Consider the following 16,656-nt stretch of genomic DNA (forward strand, 5'->3'; position numbering starts at 1 on the left):
TCACACAATTTCTTCAACTCTTTGCTGTCGAACTGTTTCCCATTGTCAGATATCAACTTGTATGGGATACCAAATCTGCACACGATTGAATTGAATACAAAGCTCGTTATCTTCTTAGCAGTAATGGTTGCTAAAGGCGCGGCCTCGGCCCATTTCGTAAAGTAATCAACTGCTACTACTGCATACCTGACTCCTCCTTTGGCCTTTGGAAGCTCTCCAATGAGATCTATCCCCCACAAAGCGAATGGCCATGGGCTGAGTAACGGAGTCAGACTTGCTGCAGGACGAGATGAATATGTGGCAAATCGCTGGCACTTGTCACATGCTTGCACGAATTTGCTTGCTTCTCTCCTCATAGTTGGCCAGTAGTATCCTTGCCTGAGCATCTTCAAAGCAAGCGAACTACCCCCCCGAGTGATTGCCGCATATTCCTTCATGCACTTCCCTTAAGATATAATTGCACTCTTCCCCAGCAATGCACTTCAGCAACGGCTGGTTGAACCCTCTCTTGTACAAGACACCATCATATATTACAAACCTCGCCGCCTTGTATCTGAGACTTCTGGCTTCCTTTACACTTTCCGGGAGCTGACCATCTTGGATGAATTTAAGTATAGGGGTCATCCAAGTATCCACAACTTCATCCTCTACTTCCATTAGATCTTCTTTGAACCGAGTAACCTTCTGTGCTTCTGACACACTTGGCTTCTCCTGAACACAGAATTCGATAGTTCCCAATAACTTGGTGTCCCTTCTAGAACTGGCCTTAGCCAATGCATCAGCACCCTCATTTTTCTCCCGCGGGACCTTTTCCAAATGTATCTCTCTAAACTTCTTCATCAATTCTTGTGTATGGGTCATGTATAAGTTCGTTCTCCAACCCCGAGCCAAGAACCCCCCATTTACCTGATGAACCACCAACATAGAATCACTGTATACAATAAGATTCTTAGCCTTCATCTCTATGGCTAAGGTTAAACCATTGATTAAAGCTTCATATTCTGCATCATTGTTGGTTGCAGGGAATCCTAGGTGGATGGCACTTAACAACCGACATCCCCCGGGACTAACCAGCATTATCCCAACTCCAGCTCCGTCAGAATTGACGGCTCCATCGACATGCAAGTTCCACCATGTGTCATCTTCCACTAAAAGACCATTAATGGGTTCAACGACTGGACTATACGGCACCATTGCCCATTCTTGAGTGTCATCTTCAAAGTCCAACAAGAAATCAGCCAGAGCTTGACCCTTGATAGTAGCCCTAGGCTTATACTCCAAATCGAACTGTCCTAGCTCTACAGCCCACTTCATCAATCTTCCCGTGGCTTCTGGCTTATGCATAATTTGACGGAGAGGATAAGAAGTTCGCACCTCAATCCTATGTGCCTGAAAATATGGACGAAGTTTCCTTGCTGCCAACACCAAAGAATATACCAACTTTTCCATGTTGGTGTATCTTGTCTCAGCATCCTGCAACCTCTTGCTAACATAGTACACCGGGAACTGAACACCCTTTTCCTCCTTTACCAGGACAGCACTAACGGAGTATCCTGAAACAGCTAGGTATAAGATCAATGTTTCTCCTTCTATTGGCTTGGCCAAGAGAGGTGGCTTTCCCAACTGTTCCTTTATCTTTTGGAAGGCCTCCTCACACTCATTTGTCCATACGAACGTCTTCCCGGCTATCTATTTAATGCCGCTATCCTTCCTGTCAAGCTTTGAACCTGCCTAATATTTTGAGGAGCCTTCATATCGAGTAGCGCCTTGATCTTTGTGGGGTTGGCCTCGATCCCCCGATGGTTTACCATGAACCCCAAGAATTTACCAGACTCAACTCCAAATACGCATTTCTGGGGATTCAGCTTCATTCGATACTTCCTAAGTATGTCAAACATTTCAGCCAAGTGCTGAATGTGATCTTGCGCCTCCTTGGACTTGACCAGCATGTCATCTAACATAAACCTCCATAGTCTTACCAATCTGTTCTTTAAACATCATGTTCACAAGGCGTTGGTAAGTTGCGCCAGCATTGATTAGCCCGAATGGCATTCCTATATAACAATATAACCCTCTGTCTGTTATAAATGAAGTATGTTCCTGATCTGGCTCATGCATGGGGATCTGATTGTATCCTGAATAGGCATCCATGAAACTCAACAAGGCATGTCCGGCAGTGGCATCTACCAACTGATCTATCCTTGGGAGTGGGAAACTATCCTTTGGGCATGCCTTGTTTAGATCAGTGAAATCAACACAGGTTCTCCACTTCCCATTAGGTTTCTTGACCAGGACCGGGTTAGCTAGCCATTTAGGGTAGAACGATTCCTTGATCAGCTTAGCACCCAACAACCGGTCAACCTCTTCCTTTAGTACTTGGGCCCTTTCTCCACTAACAGGCCTTCTCTTCTGCCTCACCCCTTTCTTGGCAGGGTTAATATTTAGATGGTGACTCATTACTTCTGGGTCGATCCCTACCATATCGGCATGGCACCAAGCAAAAACATCCAAGTTGCTTCTTAAGAAACGGATTAGGCTTGCCTTTAACTCTCCTCTCAGCTTGGATCCTATCTTTAACACCTTGGCGTCTTTGGCCTCTCCAACTTGGATTTCAATTGTATCTTCAGCTGGACCGGTCTTGGTCGATTCCAGGGGCAGCCTTGGGTCCAGGTCGGATTCCTCTTTGGTTCCGGATGCTTCCCCTTTTTCCCATATAGAACAAGGCTTAAGTCCTTCGTCCGAATCTACCTCCATTACTTCCTTCCCCTTCGATTGCTTGAGATTATCCTCTTCCTCAGGAAACTGGACGAAGTAAGTCATATCGACCACTCTCATTTCTTTCAGTAATGGTCGCCCAACAATGGCATTGTGTGATGAGTCGTGATCCACAATCATAAAATCCATAACCTGAGTGGCTGAGCATGTTCCTTCTCCAAGAGTTACCGGGAGCCGGATTGTCCCCTTTACCTTCACAGCCTCTCCACCAAATCCATAAATATACACATCCTCAACTTTCATATCCTTATCAGGGAGGCCGAGCTTCTGGTAGGTGCTATAATAGAGAATGTTGACAGAGCTTCCGTTATCAACGAGCACACGGTGAACATTCATTGGACCAATACGAAGGGCGATCACTAGGGCATCATTGTGCGGGTGGTGAACCCATCTAGCATCTTCCTCTGAAAAGGTAATGTCAATAGCTTCACCTCTAAAGATCTTAGGCGGTCTAGATGACAAATTATGTATATTGGTAAGGGGCCTACCTTTCGCTTCCTTCGCATATCTCTCCATGGCCCTGGTTCCCTCACCGGCCAAATGTGGTCCTCCAAAGATGACATGAATGCTCCCCTCCTTAACGAACTGGATGTCCTCTTGTTTCCCCCTTTCTTGATCGCCTGTATAGCCAAGTCCTCTTTTGTCCTTGGCTCGGATGTCTCGTCTAGATCGGGCTTCTCGAACTATCCACTCATTAAGCTGGCCTTCCTTGATTAGCGACTCGATCTCTTCTTTTAGTTGTCTACATTCATGGGTATCATGCCCGGTTGACTCGTGGTACTCACAGTACTTGTCCTTATTCTTGGCTTGCCAAGAATTTAGTGGAGCTGGCATGCGGAAGAGTTCCTTGTCACGATTAACTTCGAAGATGTGCTCAATTGGCGCAGCGAGTGGTGTCCAGTGATCCCCCCTTTCTTCGTGATCCCGAGGAGGTGTGTAGTTCCTTCTGTACATGGTGTTGACCCGGTTAGGACTCCGTCGCCTCCCCCTTTGTCCTGGACTCGGGGACCGGTCCCTTCTCTTTTGCCGGGCTTTACCAGGGCTTCTCTCATTCTTTCGACTTTCAACCAGTGATTGTTCGACATTCTTGTATGCCTCAGCTCTTGCATACAGATCTGCCAAAGACTTGGGATCATTGCCTTGCAAGTGCTTCCAAAAGTCAGTTCCTACTCGAAGCCTGGCCACCAAGAAGCTTTTCAGTGTCTCATCTGTCGCTCCCCGAACATTGGATGACTCTGCATTGAAACGTTTGAAGTAAGCATGGAGAGTCTCTCCTTCCTTCTGTTTGATATTTGCCAAAGTGGTGACTGGTGGAGCGTACTTGACGGTTGCCTGGAACTGAGTCAAGAACATAGTCTGCATGCTTGTCCAAGAAGTGATGGACGCTGGTTCCAACTTTCGGAACCATTGGTAGGCGCTGTCTCTGAATGTGGCCGCAAGAAGTCTACACCTGACAAGATACGGTATCTGATAGACACCCATCTCAACATTGAACCTTCCAAGAAACTCTACAGCATCTGAGTTGCCATGAAACTTCAGATCGGAGGTGGTGTTTCTGTAATTGGCTGGCAGCGGAGCTTCTATCACTTCAGCGGAGAACGGTGATAGGGCTTGGCTTGAGAGAGACGTTTGGCCTCCGTCGAAATGTGCCAGGAGTTTCCTAAGGCTGTTGACATCAATAGCTCCGATGCCCGGAATGGTCTGAACATTTGGCTGTGACGGAGTCATTGATGGTAGCGTTCCAGTAGCCATGAGATCGCTCGTTGTAGCAAGAGGATTGGGTTGATTAGCGTGAGTCTGAGCGGATGGGGGCGCATTGGCCTGAGATGAGGCTTGAATGTGCGGATCGGCAAGAGCATTGGCCTGAGATGAGGCTTGAATATGCGGATCGGCAATGGTCTGATCAAGATTCGCCTAACCATTCGTTATTACATACCCTACTACTACTAGAATGCAATATAATATAACTTTTACGATAATTTACAAGAGGAGACAAGAAAAGAACCTGATGATGAGTCCTTCCGTTGCCCGGAGACGTCGCATGCTCGCGCGTTCCTCCCTGACTCTGCCGTCCCTCGAGCACGATCGGGTCTCGCTCCGACCTTCCCCCCAAACCACGTCCTTCTTGTTCTTGCGATCTGTCATAGCTTCTTGAGTCTGATCCGTGTGGAATCTCCCTCCTATATCCATCTCGACCCGTGCTTGCCATTCTTGACCCGGTACTCGCATATTCGGGTCTGCTTTCAAGATCCTTGATTAGGGTTAACAGATCTGCCCTACTCACTCTCCCTCTGTAGCGTTCCGCCAGGGAGTTGATATCTCGACTGGCTTCTTCCAGATGCGTAACTGCTCGCCTATCTTGAGGGGGCCTCACTCCGTCTCTGAGGCCCTCTCCTCCGACGGTGGTTTGGCCACCAGATGCAAACAAGTTTCGCGGAACAATCACATGTCTCCTCTCATTGTGGTGGCCTGACTGGCTTTCGTCAACAAATGCTTGCTTCCCGGAACGATGTGTTCCTGGGACAAGAGATTCGAGTTGAACGATCCGCTCTCTGAGTGCTTGTTGTTCAACGGCCTTGTTCCTCAGATAATGCAACTCTTTAAGCAACTCCTCGTTGCTTATGAAGGCCGGCGGCGTGTTGGAGATAGGGCGTCGCATATCGACGGGTTCTCCATCTGTTATAATGATCGCTCTGTCATGAGGCGTGTTCCCCGTCGGTGTATTGTCGATGGGGTTATTGTCGCCTCCTCCCGATCGAGGATCGGGCGGTTGGTTCCCGCCGGGCGGCGTCTCACCGTGGTTCGACATCTTTCTCCTTGATGGAAAATCTTGAACCAGACCCCTCCTTCTAGCGTCAATTTCTTAACGGAGAAAACTGGTAGGTTAACAAAGATGAGGTTCGCGGCGTGGATCAAGATTCTTGTTGGCGAGAATATAGGAAGTGGTTGGTTGTTTGTTATGGAGGTGGCTACAATTGCAAGCAAAGGGTTCTAGATTGCTAACTGGAATAGCTCTCAAGAATGATCGATGCCTACAATCTGCCTACGTACCCCTATTTATAGGGGATCAAGCCGGCACGTAGTTCTTTCTCTTAAGAGACCCCTGTGGGCTGGGCCTCCCCTTCTAGAATCTTCCTCCTGAAAGGGGCCCAATACGATGAGGCCTAGCCCCAGGGGCTTACCCCAAATGCATGGGCGCTATCCTACTCCCCGACAGGGACAACCCGCCAGACTATAGAGATAGGACCCTCTAGGGTGTCTTCCTTTCTATCCTCTACCTCCCAAGGAGGACAACTCCCTAGACTACAAGGTAGGGCCTTCACAATATAACAATGAGATCGACTCTTGCCCAAGGGCGTCCCCTTAAACATAGAGTATCTCTCACCGCCCTTCGGAATTAGGATGAAATGAACTTTCCTCGGCGAGTGGGCGCGCCCAAAGATAGGGCGTGCCCTGTCTTTTGACAGGGTCACCTTGAGACTCAATCGATCTTGACTTTCCTGGCCCAAATAGACCTTCTTCTGTGGGCCCGGCCCATTTGGTTAATCTTCATAATTTTGCATATAACAGTGCAGGAAGTTGAAAATTTTGTGTTACCTTCTAAAAAAGGACACTTAAACTCTGAGATGAAAACATCAAGAATGGTATTCAGTACCGAACACAAGGAGCTACTTATTGTTACCATGGCATTTGCATTATTCTCTTTGCCATATCAGACGCGATAGCATTGTTCTCGTCATCAACCTCTGTTATGATGTTCTTAGCAACACTCAATTCGCGTTTTGCAGAAGATGATTATCTGTGTTCTTTACCAAAGAGATTGATGCTAGGACTAATCTCATTGTTTATATCTATAGCTGCTACAATGGTTGCATTTAGTGCAACGCTTTCACTTGTGCTACGTGATAAAATACAGTGGATTGCTGTTCCAGTAATTTTACTAGCTAGCGTTCCAGTGACCTTGTTTCTATTGTTACAATACCTCTGCTTATAGAAGTAATTTTACTAGCTAGCGTTCCAGTGACCTTGTTTCTATTGTTACAGTCAGTGGCGGAACCAGAGGGGGGCTAGGGGATGCTAGAGCCCCCCCCCCCCCCCCGAACTTGAAAAAATAGTGTATATTTTTTTTTCAGCCCCCTCTAAGTTATTGAGATGTCAATATAATTTTTTTTAGCCCCCGCTGGATTATAGATATAGAGAGACTTCTCTATTTTCGGGTAAAATAAATATTTTAATCATGAAATCATAAGTAGACTATATTATGTTAGTGAAAAATCACTAAAAGAGATCAAGATATCGAACCGCGAACCGGATTCGCTGGTCATCGTACCCGATTCATAACAACTGGCATTTTACGTACCCGATCGTCCGTACCTAGTACCCGAATGACCCGTGAACAACACTGTTTGAGCCCCCCTAAATCTAAGTCCTGATTCCGCCACTGGTTACAGTACCTCTGCTTGTAGAACTTGTTCGTTCCACATATGGAAGAGGCGTTTTCTGCAAGCAGAGTAATTTGTTGCTTCATTAGAGTCATTTCTCATTTATGTAATCTTACTGGTTATTAATGCTAACAACTTTAACAGTTTGTGCTGGAGCATGTAACTGATGTAATCTTTACGGGGTACGAATTTTAAAGAGAACTACTTACTCTAGATTGCAAAGCTCTATGTGTTGTCAGTGGATTTCTCTCTTTTTGAATGAACATGAATCCGATTTTTGAAAATGTGTCTTCTGGCCGTTACTAATGTGTTTCTTCTTCGTGTTGCTCAACTCTGAGTTTGGTTGATATATGTGAGTTCTAATCTATATAACTAAATCGTCCTAGAGTTCTAAGCTTCTGAAGCTACTTCAATCTGTGTACTTCTATCTGCAGAATTCTTTAAAATTTAAATATGTGTGGCTTTCGTTGTGTTCAGAAGGAGTGTCCTCTGATATCTGCTATATCCTATATGGCTTACGAAAATTATGTCAGAACAACGAAACTTTTTACTCAGCTCCTTTCTCCTATTTTAATGGAACTGTGAACTGTGAAGGTTCTGTCATAGATCCCGAGCTCCTGCATCTTCCATCTTATTATTATGTTGCTACTTCCGCAGGTAATTCAAGTAATCAAAAATCTGTAGTCATACATATATAAAACGTTCATACCTTCTGTATCTGCCAACATAAAAATTAAAATATAACCAACAAGTTCATAGACTAGCTGCTAATGTAACTTATAGATCTTAAAAGCATTCGACTTAAGCCTCAGCACTAGTATTATCATCACATTCGATCTTCTTGTATACGAATCCCCTAGCAACCCAGACGTAGAAGCACAAACTTAAGCCACTCAATGCAGCCAAAACCCAATAGAAATAATCAAGATGAGCTCTGTTAAGATTATTCCCGGCTAGCCAACCTTCCTCTTTACCATTTCTTGAGCTAATGATCTGCACAATTGATATAACACCGCTGCTCATAAAGCTCCCAACCCCCACCGTGCTAATGTACATTGCTGCACCCATACTTCTCATCTCCTCTGGCACCTGATTATAGAAAAGTTCTTGCATTCCGATGACTGTAAACACGTCTGAAAGTCCAGAAAGCACGTATTGTGGAACCAACCACCAGATAGCCATAGGGACTACCGATTTTGGTGCATCGATCAAGCCATGTTTTTTGGCAATGCTGATCCTTTTAGCCTCTACTAGAGCTGCCACTACCATTGTCAGCACAGAAATAAAAATACCAACCCCCATTCTTTGCAGTATTGTGATTCCTGAGGGATGTTTGGTTATTTTTCGAGCCATTGGAACGAGTAAACGATCGTAGATTGGAACAGCGATCAGGATTGTGAAGCCAGTGATGACCTGTAATGTGGCTGCAGGAATCTTGAAGCTTCTGACCATTGTACTGCCTTGTTTCGTAAAATATGTGCCAAGTTGTGATATAACAACTGCAAACATGAAACAACTTATCCAGATGGGAAATAGGCGAAAAATAAGCTTCACTTCTTCAACTTGATTGACAGAACATAGTCTCCATTTGTTTCTTTTTTGGTTTGATACATCTGTCTCGTCGATTATCATGGCCTTGTCCAAGAATCTGCGGCAGTTAATATTAATTAGGATCAAGAACATATTGAGAAATAAACATTATTATTAGAAAAACTCGATATAATTATTGCCGATCTTAAACTGGATCATCTGGTATCTGAGTTCTACTACTGTATCATCTTATAAGGGAAGGACCTCTGCCATGCTCATATGGAAGTTGTTTTATGGTGGCACGACTTTTTTACATAAAAGGTCTTATTTGTTCTGTAAATTTGTTATAATGCGGAAAAAATGAACTTGAGAAGAGTATATCTAGTTGCACTGACAACATGCATATCTTGCAATGCGATTCGAAAACGAAAGCTACAGCAAACATTATCTTAGTGGGAAGCAAGAAATGTAATGTGATGAATGAAGAATAAAATAGTACTGCGTATCTTCCCTTTAATTCATTTATAGTGACAAAGAAGCTGAACCAAATCTGTAGGGTTCAACATCATTATCACCTTGAATTTTCAGTACTACAAATTAACCGGGACACTGAATTTCTGTTTGACGTGATAGTCATATGTTTAATTGCTTTCGGAGAGGTCAATGGCTCGAACTAAAAAAAAACGACTTCATGAAAAATAAGATCAAGACTGTGAATACTGGAAACCTTTCTCGGCCCAACAAATCGGCTATTATTCAGAGAAACATGTGGGATTGGACAACAGATGTGACTTAGTGATAAAAAGGAGGATAAGGAATGCTACTCTATGATTCACCAACTGAGTTTGAAAAAAAAAAAAAAAAAACAGGGCAAAGGCAAAATTATCCAATAAAAAGCTGGTTTGATGCCATTACAGAACTCAACTATACAAGTTGACACATACCTACACTTCTGCTAAATGTGTCTGGCCGACTTTACCTATATATCAGAAGTCAACACTCTGAAACATCATTGCCAGTAAGTCAACCCTACATTTCAAAATGATAGTCTTTCTAAATTTTTCGAACAGGTGATCTGATTTACGGGTAAGCTGGTAAATCATAGAAATTACTGCAGAAGATAGCAAAGTCGAAAATCTAATTGGTCTGAAACAACTAGAAAACAACACCTCATTCTAAAAGGTAATAATGATTTTCTTTAAAGCAATATATAAAGTTGATAGGGTCCAATTGTTCAAATAATCTGTGATGTCACCCACAAATCCATTGTACAAATTTTTTTTAGTGATGTTTGACTTGCCGCAGCACGAAAAATAGAGAGGTTGATACGTATTCGAGACATGGAAATTTCAACAAATTTGCGGATTATATGTAGTGGGGGCAATCAGCGCATTGCAAAGATGTCTATTGACCGCACAATGCGCGATTAATTTTCTTATAAATCTTAGTATTGTGCTATTTTAGGCGTTTTTATGCTTATTAGCTCTTTCTAAAACACCAACAATAATCTGCATATAAGAGTCGTAATTAATATCAAAACTTACTTAAATTGATTAGTGCGAGCCAGTGCTGGAGCTGTCCGATCCTCATCGTGATAGCACAGACCTTGACCATCTTGCATTTCCGAAACATGACGTTTTCTAACAGCAGCCACCACAACCTGCATCAATCGATTGAACGGGCTGCCTACCGGTACTGCTCGCCTGTACGTTTTTCGCCCGATTAAAAATATGCAGAGTGCCCCTGCAACCGCAACCACTGGCATTCCGAATCCAATGGCCCATCCGATGTGTTCTTGTACATAAATCACAACAAGAATTGCTGATGTTGATCCAACCACAATGCCCAGGAACCACCAATTGAAGAATGAACTCTTTGCCAGCTTCTCCTCAGGCACATTTTCATCGAATTGATCAGCTGCGAATGTTTGCACACATGGTTTGTGCCCGCCTTCTCCCACACTTAAAATGTAAAGGGCTAAGAAGAAAATTGGTTTCCGATGAGCCAGTGATATTGCAGATACTGATATTGTCAGTAGAACAAGCCCCTGCAGATTTCGTTACCAAAAATTAAATTTGATCAACCTTAGAATATTTGAATGAAAACGCCACTAGTTATTTACTGCACCTCGTTTTAAGTTCATCCCTGAGATGAAAAAAAACTTCAACACTCTCAAAATCTGAAGATGTTTAAGGAATTTACTCTATAAAGCATACTTCGTAATGAGTTTAATACTTCGCTGAATGCAAATGGATCGTACATCATCAAGTGAAAACTGTTAGAATATAATATGATCATGTTAAGACCTCCCCCTAACAAATTTCAGAAAAACTGGTCACTTAACAAGATTGTTGGAAATAATTCAAGATTATTTGAATTGTTTTTGAAATTTTATTATCAAGATAAATAAGTTATGTTTTATCTTTAATAAATTCTAGTTCCAAGGAATAATTATAGATCTGTTTAGATGAGCATCAGTGAGATTAGGCCAGCTACATTTTATCTTAATTTGTTAATGCAGAGTCTATATAAAGACTTATGATTGTAATTTAAGTATATGCTTTTCAGAATAATAAAACACTTCTGTTTAATTTTTTTTTTACTTTTGTTTGTCATCCATGTCGTTCATAACACGTTAACAAGGATCATATTATACTCTGACGAAAACAAAGAGATAAGTTTAAACTAGAACTTGAAAACAATAAGTGGCTGCTATAAAGAAAAAGTTGCAGAGACTGAGAGCCCTACCACGAGATATATAATGGAGGAGAAAAGTATGGTATTGAAACGACCAATGTAAGAATCTGCAAGGAAGGCACCCAGCAGTGGAAATATTGCAGAAACACCATGCCAAACATTCACATTCTTAGCAGCAGTAGATATTGGCATTCCTAGCACATTGTTCAGGTAACTCATGAGGTTCCCTGAAACTCCATAGTACGCGAATCGCTCCGCCATTTCCACAACTGCATGATGCAACAAACTATCAATGGTTATAAAGTTCGCGATGGAATATTTCAAAAAATAAACTATTACAAAAATTTTAATACAGATTATACATTCATTACTGGAACTCTTGTCCATGTAAATTTTGTGATTAGACTTTTTCTAGAAGACAATTTATTATACAAATTTCAATACTAATACTAAACAATCATAAATACCAGAAAACAATTTATTAAGGAAATTTTTAATATTAACAGTACACGATCACATAATTTCGATACTTGAACTCTCAGTCTCTTGTTACTGCAGTATCAGCAGCGACATTGTTACCGACAAGCGAAACAGTATCAGCCAGATTCATATTATTAATGCTAGATTATGCATGCAAGATCTTATACATTAATATGATAATATAGAATGATGATGACAGGTACTTTAACTGATAATATATGTAGTTTCAATTTCTTTCAAAAACAAAAGAAGTTATTTAAATTGCCACTTGCCAGAAACTTACTTTTCATTATTGAAAGCTGTTTCCCTGTTTATTTTGGCATATACCAATGGAATGGGCAGCTGTTTGGGAACACAGAGGGAATAATAACTGGTCCTTCTAAAGGAGTTTCACTTTTCACATCAAGATATTCGTACCGTTTGTGTAATAAGTCAGGAAGCACTTATAAAAATCTAGGAATGCTAGCTTTTGTTTCACGGCTTCTGCTTATTTCCCAAACACTTTAATCACTTATAATTCTTATCTTGCTTTTAACTTCTACTCCACTTATTTATTTTAAGCAATAAGCACTTATTTTAAGCTCAGCCAAACGGCCCCATTATTTGCACACTAAAAAGTAAAAAGGCTTTAAGAAGTTAATTAGGTGAATTAATTAATTAACATATGTCAAATACAGTGCCACGTCTTCAACTAATTATAAGGAGTTCACTTTAACATAGAAGAAAATAATTTATACAGGAAATTTAAATACTCACACACGCAGACAGTGCGGAGGGGAGGTAACATCAGTCCTTTATCATCGCTTTTTCTTGTAACGATATCAATAATGGGTAGAGGCAGACAATATATTAGTGATTTGATGAACTTAAGTAGAAAGCATCTAAATGCCAATTTCTAGATGGCTATCGCATTATCGTTCATTCAAATTCAATCCAATTAAATAAAGTGTTTGCACAATAGTATGAGGGCTTATCTCTCCACGACATTGTAACATGCAAATGCTTACATAGAAGTAGGTCAGTCAAGAGCATAAGTAACTGTAAAAGAAACTAGAACTGACCAAACATATATATCAGATATAAGGATCAATCATTGCCTGAACTGAACAGACATGTCTTTTAATCTTTTGCATGAAAGAGGGGGAGAGAAGGGGGAGAGAGAGAGAGAGGGAGAGAGGGAAGGGGGAGAGGGGGGGAGAGAGCGAGAGAGAGAGGGGGAGAGAGAGAGAGAGAGAGAGAGAGAGAGAGAGGGAGAGAGAGAGAGAGAGAGAGAGAGAGAGAGAGAGAGAGAGAGAGAGAGAGAGAGAGCTTACAGATGATGAAAATGGCAGATTTCCAGCTATTTTTCATGGGTTTTGTTGGACTAAAGGAGGTGATATCTGCATGAGCATCATGACAAGCAACTACAGAGGTGCCCATAATTGAAGACTGACCAACTATTTCTCAAGAAGGAAGAGAATATATAGAGCAGGCACTGTGGCCTGTTGTTGTGGATCATGGTATTTATAATACACTGACGCAGGTTGAATCAGGAAAGTTGAATTTGTGGAACTACCACTTTGATATCTCATATCATATAGTATGTTCACACATCTCTGTGCCTAGGAGGATCTAGCTTCAAGTTTAGACCAAAAACAGTAATTAGCGGAAATAATAGGAAACATTTATTTAACTATAAATTTCTCTGTCAAAGAAACTAATGTATGTGATGTAAGAAAGATAAAGAGAAATTGACATTTTGCCCTCTATAAGTTTAAGCGTTTTTTTTATTTGGTCTCAAATAAAATTTTTTGTCAATATGCACCCTAGTGTTTAAAAAGTGCTTCAATATGCACCTTTTTGACCATTTTCCGTCAAGTTGACTGTTAAAATTAACGACCGCAGGGGTAAAATCATAATTTTGTATGGAAAATATAGTAGAAGGAAGTCTACAGAATTACTATTTTACTCCTGCAGCCGTTAATTTTAACAGTCAATTTGACGAAAAATAGTCAAAAGGGTGCATATTGAAGCGTTTTTTAAACATTGAGGTGCATATTGACAAGAAATTTTGTTTGGGACCAAATCGAAAAAGCGCTTAAACTTGTGGGGTGCAAAGTGTCAATTACTCAAAGATAAAACTAATTAAGATTAAAAAAATTAAAGTAAAGAATTTAAAGATAGTATGGAACAGATAGTAATAGTAAATTAATTAATTAAGACTTGCACTAAACTTTTATGTACTAAAAGCAACTTACCAAAATATGTAGACCATACATTAAGTCATAATTGTAATCAAAACTTGAGTGAGTGGTGACCATTATAGTCGTTTCGGCAAATTGTAGTATTAGATATTCGCTTGCATGTGTATTAGAAATTAGAAATTAGAAATAGTTGAATAATTCGTATTGTAAGTATTAATTGAATACATATATATATTAGAATATTTATTTTCTAATTATAGATGTTTGTAATATATATCCATATTGTAGTACTATGACATAAGTGGCTGTGTATATCCAGAAACTAAAGTATTTATTCCCGCATTAAAATATGACTTTTGAGCGTTAAAGTAAATGGACCAGGACACATGAGGTGCACACATGTAGCTTATGGCGAATCTAGGTAATTATCGTTGAAAATAAATAAATTTGACTTTTTGCATTCATAAAATATTTTAAATAGTAAATGATATAATTCGATAACTTTTATAAGAAAATTATAATTATAACACAAATATCACAATCAATCGACCACCCTTACTCTTGTTTTCTCACAAATTCTATCTTGAAATATGATTTCTTAATTAATTACTCATCTTGTGATAGCCTCATTACATAACTTGTTTTTATACTTTTTCTATTATTACAAATTAAAATATCTATATCATCAATTATTAGAGCAACTCCAGCAGCTTCCCTATATCATGTCTAAGTCCAATTATAAGGAACTAGCTTATAGCCCGTGCAAGGCACGGGAGCTTTTTAATTATTTATAAACCTTTTAAATACATTTTAAATGGTGTGAAAAAATTTAATTTATAAATAATAAATTAAAATTGTATGTATCATGCCAAAGTATTAAATTATTATCAATTTTTAAATTATTTTAAGTAAAATATGTGACGCCAACTCTTATTAGATTATATTTATAAATGTATTTTTATATTAGAATTATTATGTGATTAAAATATTTTTTTAAAAATTTTTATGGTTCGAGATTAAAATTGATAAACACAGTTTGTTTTGAATTAAGACGATGAATCATAAACATGTAATAAGATTGTAGAATTTGTTTTGGATTAAGAAAATTTTTTTGTATTCGTTCCTCACATAAATCGGGCTTATTAATTTTAGAATATATTAGATAAAAATAATTTTGTGACGACGCGATTTATATGATTCTACAAATAAAATTGGTAGAAAATATTTATTTTCGATTAAAAAAAATCATAAACAGGTGAAATATAGAATTTGTTTTGGATTCAGAAAAGGAATTATAAACATGGAATTATAAACATGCAAGTAGATATCAATTGTCTTATGGAACGGAAGTTAATTTTATTCTAATCTAACGGTGCTTATTTGTTCAATATACGATCCGATGGATAAATCTAATTTTGTGACGGTGCGATTTATACGATTCTACAATTAAAATTTGTAGGAAATATTTTTTTTGTATTAAAAAAAACCAAAAACACATGAAAGACGGAATTTGTTTTGGATTCAGAAAAGGAATTATAAACATGCAAGTAGATGTCAGTTTCCTTATAGAACAAAATTTAATTTTGTTCTAATCTAACGATGCTTATTTGTTCAATATACGATCCAACAGATGATAAGCTTTTGGACCATAAGACCATGCGACCAAATTATCTCCCTTACGCTTATTATATATAAGTATATAATGTGACATAAATTAGTGCTCCAGCAGTGTCTTCCATGCCTTATTAATAAGGCACCACTAGCCATGCCTTATTTGATTTCTTTAATAAAAAAATCATTTCTCTCTCTTATTGTAACTTATTTTCTCTCTCTTCCTTCCATCTTTTATCAAGCTCTTTCCAAATTTATTATTATAATAATAATAAGGAATGAATTATAAGGATCATTGTTGGAGTTGAAATACAAAATCTTTTCCTAAATCACTAAGATTCAATATTTTATAATATTTATAAGGAAGACAATAAGACACTGGTGGAGCTGTTAGCTTTTAGTTTTCTTAAAAATAGGTAAGTTATCGACAATGTAAGTATGCGTGAATGTCATTTACTCATTTCAGTCAGATTGATAGATGAAAGTGTGCAAAGTATGGGACCGGTGTCAACCCTTCATTTTACCTCCCTTGATGGACGGATTCTTGAATGGAAATTTCCAATGATACCTTAGTAGTTTCCGTTTTTTATGGTACGTAAAATGATTTTAACTTTCGGTTTAATATATTTATATTATTGTAATATTTTATATCATATATCCCGCTCATTAAATTTTGTCAATCAAACGTTATGCTAGAGGAATGATTTCAATATTATCATAAAAAAACAGCATAATGTATTTTTATAAGTGAAATATGTGTCGATTTCATTATTGTCATCCAAAAAACAGCATAATACATTTTTATAAGTGAAATACGTGTCGAGTAATCTCTCGTATTAACAGTCGAAGGGGAAATGGGGTTGTGGGAGTAATTTAGTTGTGATGTCAGGTACAAAAAGTTCAGGCAGTAGCACATTTTGATAATCAGATATCAAATC

The 16,656-nt window shown here is 39.4% G+C and overlaps 2 protein-coding genes across 2 annotated transcripts; both read right to left on the reverse strand.

Annotated features, from left to right (window-relative positions):
• Positions 1-402: 402 nt before the first annotated feature.
• On the reverse strand, positions 403-1,949 carry LOC108225988 (uncharacterized). The gene is made up of 2 exons (XM_017400942.2): positions 1,809-1,949; positions 403-1,689 (listed from the first exon to the last, which is right to left on the reverse strand). Exons 1-2 carry the CDS (start codon positions 1,947-1,949, stop codon positions 403-405), a joined length of 1,428 nt encoding a protein of 475 aa, XP_017256431.1.
• Positions 1,950-7,878: 5,929 nt separating this feature from the next.
• LOC108225441 (protein NRT1/ PTR FAMILY 5.4) lies at positions 7,879-13,477 on the reverse strand. The gene is made up of 4 exons (XM_017400297.2): positions 13,238-13,477; positions 11,496-11,713; positions 10,292-10,794; positions 7,879-8,865 (listed from the first exon to the last, which is right to left on the reverse strand). Exons 1-4 carry the CDS (start codon positions 13,341-13,343, stop codon positions 8,019-8,021), a joined length of 1,674 nt encoding a protein of 557 aa, XP_017255786.1. The 5' UTR covers positions 13,344-13,477; the 3' UTR covers positions 7,879-8,018.
• Between the last annotated feature and the right edge of the window lie 3,179 nt (positions 13,478-16,656).

The sequence above is a fragment of the Daucus carota genome, chromosome 6, assembly GCF_001625215.2.
Source record: "Daucus carota subsp. sativus chromosome 6, DH1 v3.0, whole genome shotgun sequence".
NCBI classification, from domain to species: Eukaryota; Viridiplantae; Streptophyta; class Magnoliopsida; order Apiales; family Apiaceae; genus Daucus; species Daucus carota.

Bases quoted from the DNA above. Each gene is read 5' to 3' on its own strand.
- LOC108225988 (XM_017400942.2), bottom strand. From the start codon at position 1,949: ATGCTGGTCAAGTCCAAGGAGGCGCAAGATCACATTCAGCACTTGGCT. The intron at 1,690-1,808 runs GTAAACCATCGG...GGCATTAAATAG, and splicing joins GTAAATTCTTGGGGTTCATG to ATAGCCGGGAAGACGTTCGT.
- LOC108225441 (XM_017400297.2), bottom strand. From the start codon at position 13,343: ATGGGCACCTCTGTAGTTGCTTGTCATGATGCTCATGCAGATATCACC. The intron at 10,795-11,495 runs GTAGGGCTCTCA...CGAAATCTGCAG, and splicing joins CCTCCATTATATATCTCGTG to GGGCTTGTTCTACTGACAAT. The intron at 8,866-10,291 runs GTAAGTTTTGAT...TAACTGCCGCAG, and splicing joins GCTCGCACTAATCAATTTAA to ATTCTTGGACAAGGCCATGA.